Source organism: Capsella rubella, unplaced genomic scaffold (genome assembly GCF_000375325.1).
Source record: "Capsella rubella cultivar Monte Gargano unplaced genomic scaffold, Caprub1_0 scaffold_278, whole genome shotgun sequence".
Classification (NCBI taxonomy): domain Eukaryota; kingdom Viridiplantae; phylum Streptophyta; class Magnoliopsida; order Brassicales; family Brassicaceae; genus Capsella; species Capsella rubella.
The window spans coordinates 786-3,994 of record NW_006238651.1 but is presented as its reverse complement, the minus strand read 5'-3'; the positions used below and the strand labels follow the sequence as shown (position 1 = coordinate 3,994).

General features: G+C 42.0%; 1 protein-coding gene across 1 annotated transcript; it reads left to right on the top strand.

The window, feature by feature from the left end:
• The first annotated feature begins 716 nt into the window (after positions 1–716).
• On the top strand, positions 717–2,766 carry LOC111829306 (uncharacterized protein At3g43530-like). Its single transcript, XM_023778061.1, has 4 exons — positions 717–797; positions 1,263–2,012; positions 2,091–2,252; positions 2,332–2,766. The coding sequence occupies exons 2-4, from the start codon at positions 1,284–1,286 to the stop codon at positions 2,764–2,766; spliced, it is 1,326 nt and encodes a 441-aa protein (XP_023633829.1). The 5' UTR covers positions 717–797; positions 1,263–1,283.
• The last annotated feature ends 443 nt before the right edge of the window (positions 2,767–3,209 follow it).

The following is a 3,209-nucleotide window of genomic DNA, read 5'->3' as shown; positions in this document are numbered from 1 at the left end:
GCGTTTTTCTTTTTCTTTTCTTCTTCTTCTCTTCTCCTTCTCTTCGAACCGTTTCCGTTTCTTCTTCTTCTCTTTTTCTCTCTAAGTTTTGAATTCGAGTAGGAGGTTAAACATCTTGAGCAATCATCTCCATTAAGAATCAAAGAGTATTGACATCGATTGGAAGAAATATGGTTGAAACAAGAAGGGGAAAGAAGAAAGAAATTGTTGAAGGAAGAGAAGTTAGAGGAGTTAAAGAGAAAGATGAAGAAGTGTTGTCGACGCCGGCGGAAGTAGGCTTGGAGGAACTCGCAAAAGTGGCGGCCAAAGAACCCGCATCGGAGGAAGAAGGGGCGGAAAAATTAGAGAAAGGGGGCGATGAAGAATTCGTCTCGGCGGACGAGACACCTAATACTCCGCCGGCGGACGATGAGACGCCCAATACTCCAATTGCGGACGAAGAAGGACCAATGGGCGATAAACCAGAGGCGACAGAGGACGAGAGGGGCGGCGGCGGCGAGAAAGAAGTAAGAGAGATGGTGATGTTAAGAGGAGACGGTGAGGATAGTTCTGAGACTCTAGGATCGGAGAGTGATGGACAAGAAGAAGAACAAGAAGAAGAAGAAGGAGAAGGAAATAAAGAAGTAGATGAAGAACAAGAAGAAGAAGAAGAAGGAGAAGTAGGAGAGGAAGGAGAAGAAGGAGAAGAAGGAGAAGAAGGAGAAGAAGGAGAAGAACAAGAAGAAGGTTCTAAAGAGAAAGATGGAGATAATGACGAGGAAAGCGAGAACTTGGGAACCAACTCGAATGAAAACGATGTAAGGCTCTTAAACGATTTGGTGTTTGATTCAATTGATGTATGGTATTTCGTTAAAAGTAGGTAGAACAATTCTGATGAAACTAGTACAATTGGGTACAACTGTGCATGTATAACTGGTAGAACTGGCTATATAACTGAGTAAGATGGGTAATGTTATAAAACTAGGTGTAACCGGGTATAACTTGTCATGTAATACTGGTAGAACATTGAGTAAAACTGGTAGTGTTGTGAAACTAGGTGTAACTCGGTAAAACTGGTTAAGTAAAACTGGTAGAACTATAAGTAAAACTGATTGTGTTGTAAAACAAGGTAAAACTGGGTACAACCGTTTGGGTACAACCGTTTGGGTACAACCGTTTGGGTATAACTGGTATAACTGTCTGTGTTTGTGAAACTAGGTACAACTGGTAAAACTGTGTGCGTAAAACTGGTAGAACTGAGACAATATTACTGTTTTTTGCAGGATTCCGACGACGAGACACCAATGCAGCCGTTAAGAATGTACTTCCCACCGAGTCAGTACAACAAGAAGATAAAGCTATCGACAAAGTGCCATATCCATGAAACTTTGTCTGTACTAAAAGAAGGGTTGGATATTCCTATGACGAAGAGCGAGAAGGAGTGGTTTGACGACCATATGCAGTTCAAGCACATATTCCACTTGCCAGAGGACCCAAACCACAAGGTTATGGGAATGTGGATGCTCCTTCTTCGTACGGCTTGCGTAGAAAAAAAGAAGGAAGTTTGGTTCGTGGTAAACGGTGTCCCAATCCGGTATGGATTGAGAGAGCATGCTTTAATGTCGGGTTTGGATTGTCGTGCATATCCGGAGGGTTACATGAACGCGGGAAGTGAAAGGTTCAAGAAGAAGCACTTCAAGAACCTTACGAGGGTAAGATTGGAAGACGTCAAGGAAAAGCTAAAGACGATGGTTCCGGATCGTAGTCATGACAGGTTGAAGATGATGGTACTCTACTTTTTAGTGAGTATCCTTGTCGGGGAGACCAAGAACTCGGGTAAGAATGCAGCGCCCGTAGATCGCCTATGTCTAAGAGCGGTTAACGATCTGGAGTTTTGTGCTACTTTTCCTTGGGGAAGGTACTCGTTTGAGCACATGGTCAAGTCGATCTCGCACACTATGTGCCATTTTGATGGGGTAGTGGAGAACGAAAAAGCAATTTGGCCGGTTTCGGGATTTTGTATCCCGATGGAGGTTAGTGGTTTGTCTAATCGAATTTCATTGTGATTGTTAACTTCTTTTGTGCTAACATGAATTATATATGTTGTGTAGTTATTGGCTTTTGAGGCAATTCCTACACTTGGTGATGAATTCATTGAATTTAGGCCAGACGCGGACATAGAGTGTCCACGGATGTGTAGGAGGAAGTTCAAGAAAGGGTCGCTGAAAGGGTTTCAGCTCAAGAAGCTCAATGACGTTCTCGGTCAAACTAAGGTTAGTTGTACAATTCATTGAAACTTTCACTAGTACTTGGGTGTTTTTAATATATGTGTGTTTTCTTTTGTTTACACAGGATATTGTATCTATCATAGAATGTACCGATGAAGAATCTCAGCTTTTGGAAGAAATCATCGATGAAGGTCACGAAGATGATGATGCGCATGATGTCGTCGTTGAGAGTTGGATGAAGCTCATTTCGAAAGGTAAGGGTGTGTTGTTCGAAGAGATGTTCGAACAAGATTTGGCGGGCCGGTCAGGACAGCTTACCGATGCCCTTCCTCCACCGAGGGTAGCCTCCAATAATCTGGCGAATCAGGTCAACAGCCTCCAAGAAGAAATGAGTTCGAAGTTTGAGATCATTTTTGAGAAGATTGATGGACTTGAGAAACGGTTCAATGAATTGGAAGCATACGTAAAGAGTGAGCAGAAGACGAAGAAGAAGAAAGGTGAGAAACGATTAGCCCTAGACGTTGATACAAGACCCAAGACAAGGTCCAAGATAAAGTAGATGTGGTTGTGGATTTGGTTGTAGATTTGGTTATGATGGTTGTTATGTTATTTGTTTTATGGTTGTGGATTTGGTTGTGTAAACTTAACTTATTTTCAGGATTTGGTAATAGTAGGATTACTAAGTACTTTTTCAGATTTGGTTTTGATAATTCATACCAACAGAACTTTGGTCCACTCTAACAGCCACATCATCATCATCATCATCCTCAATCACTTGCTCAGGCTGTTCCGATACCTTTGTGACATCCACAATCAACACACATCTTCGCTTCTCTGTATCAAAGGACGTCAAATACACATCCAAATCTTCATCATCATAAATCGTACACTTTTCCCTCTCATTCGATTCTGCCACTAGCGGAAAGTAGCTCAACTCCAATTTAACATGGCTCTCAACAAATCCAACCTTCTTGTTTATCCTTTCTTTTAGCATCGACAATG

What these genes read in the sequence shown, in the direction of transcription:
- LOC111829306 (XM_023778061.1), top strand. Translation starts at nt 1,284, where the DNA reads ATGCAGCCGTTAAGAATGTACTTCCCACCGAGTCAGTACAACAAGAAG. An exon ending in GATTTTGTATCCCGATGGAG is followed by an intron (nt 2,013 to 2,090) that starts GTTAGTGGTTTG and finishes TATGTTGTGTAG; the next exon opens with TTATTGGCTTTTGAGGCAAT. An exon ending in ACGTTCTCGGTCAAACTAAG is followed by an intron (nt 2,253 to 2,331) that starts GTTAGTTGTACA and finishes TTGTTTACACAG; the next exon opens with GATATTGTATCTATCATAGA.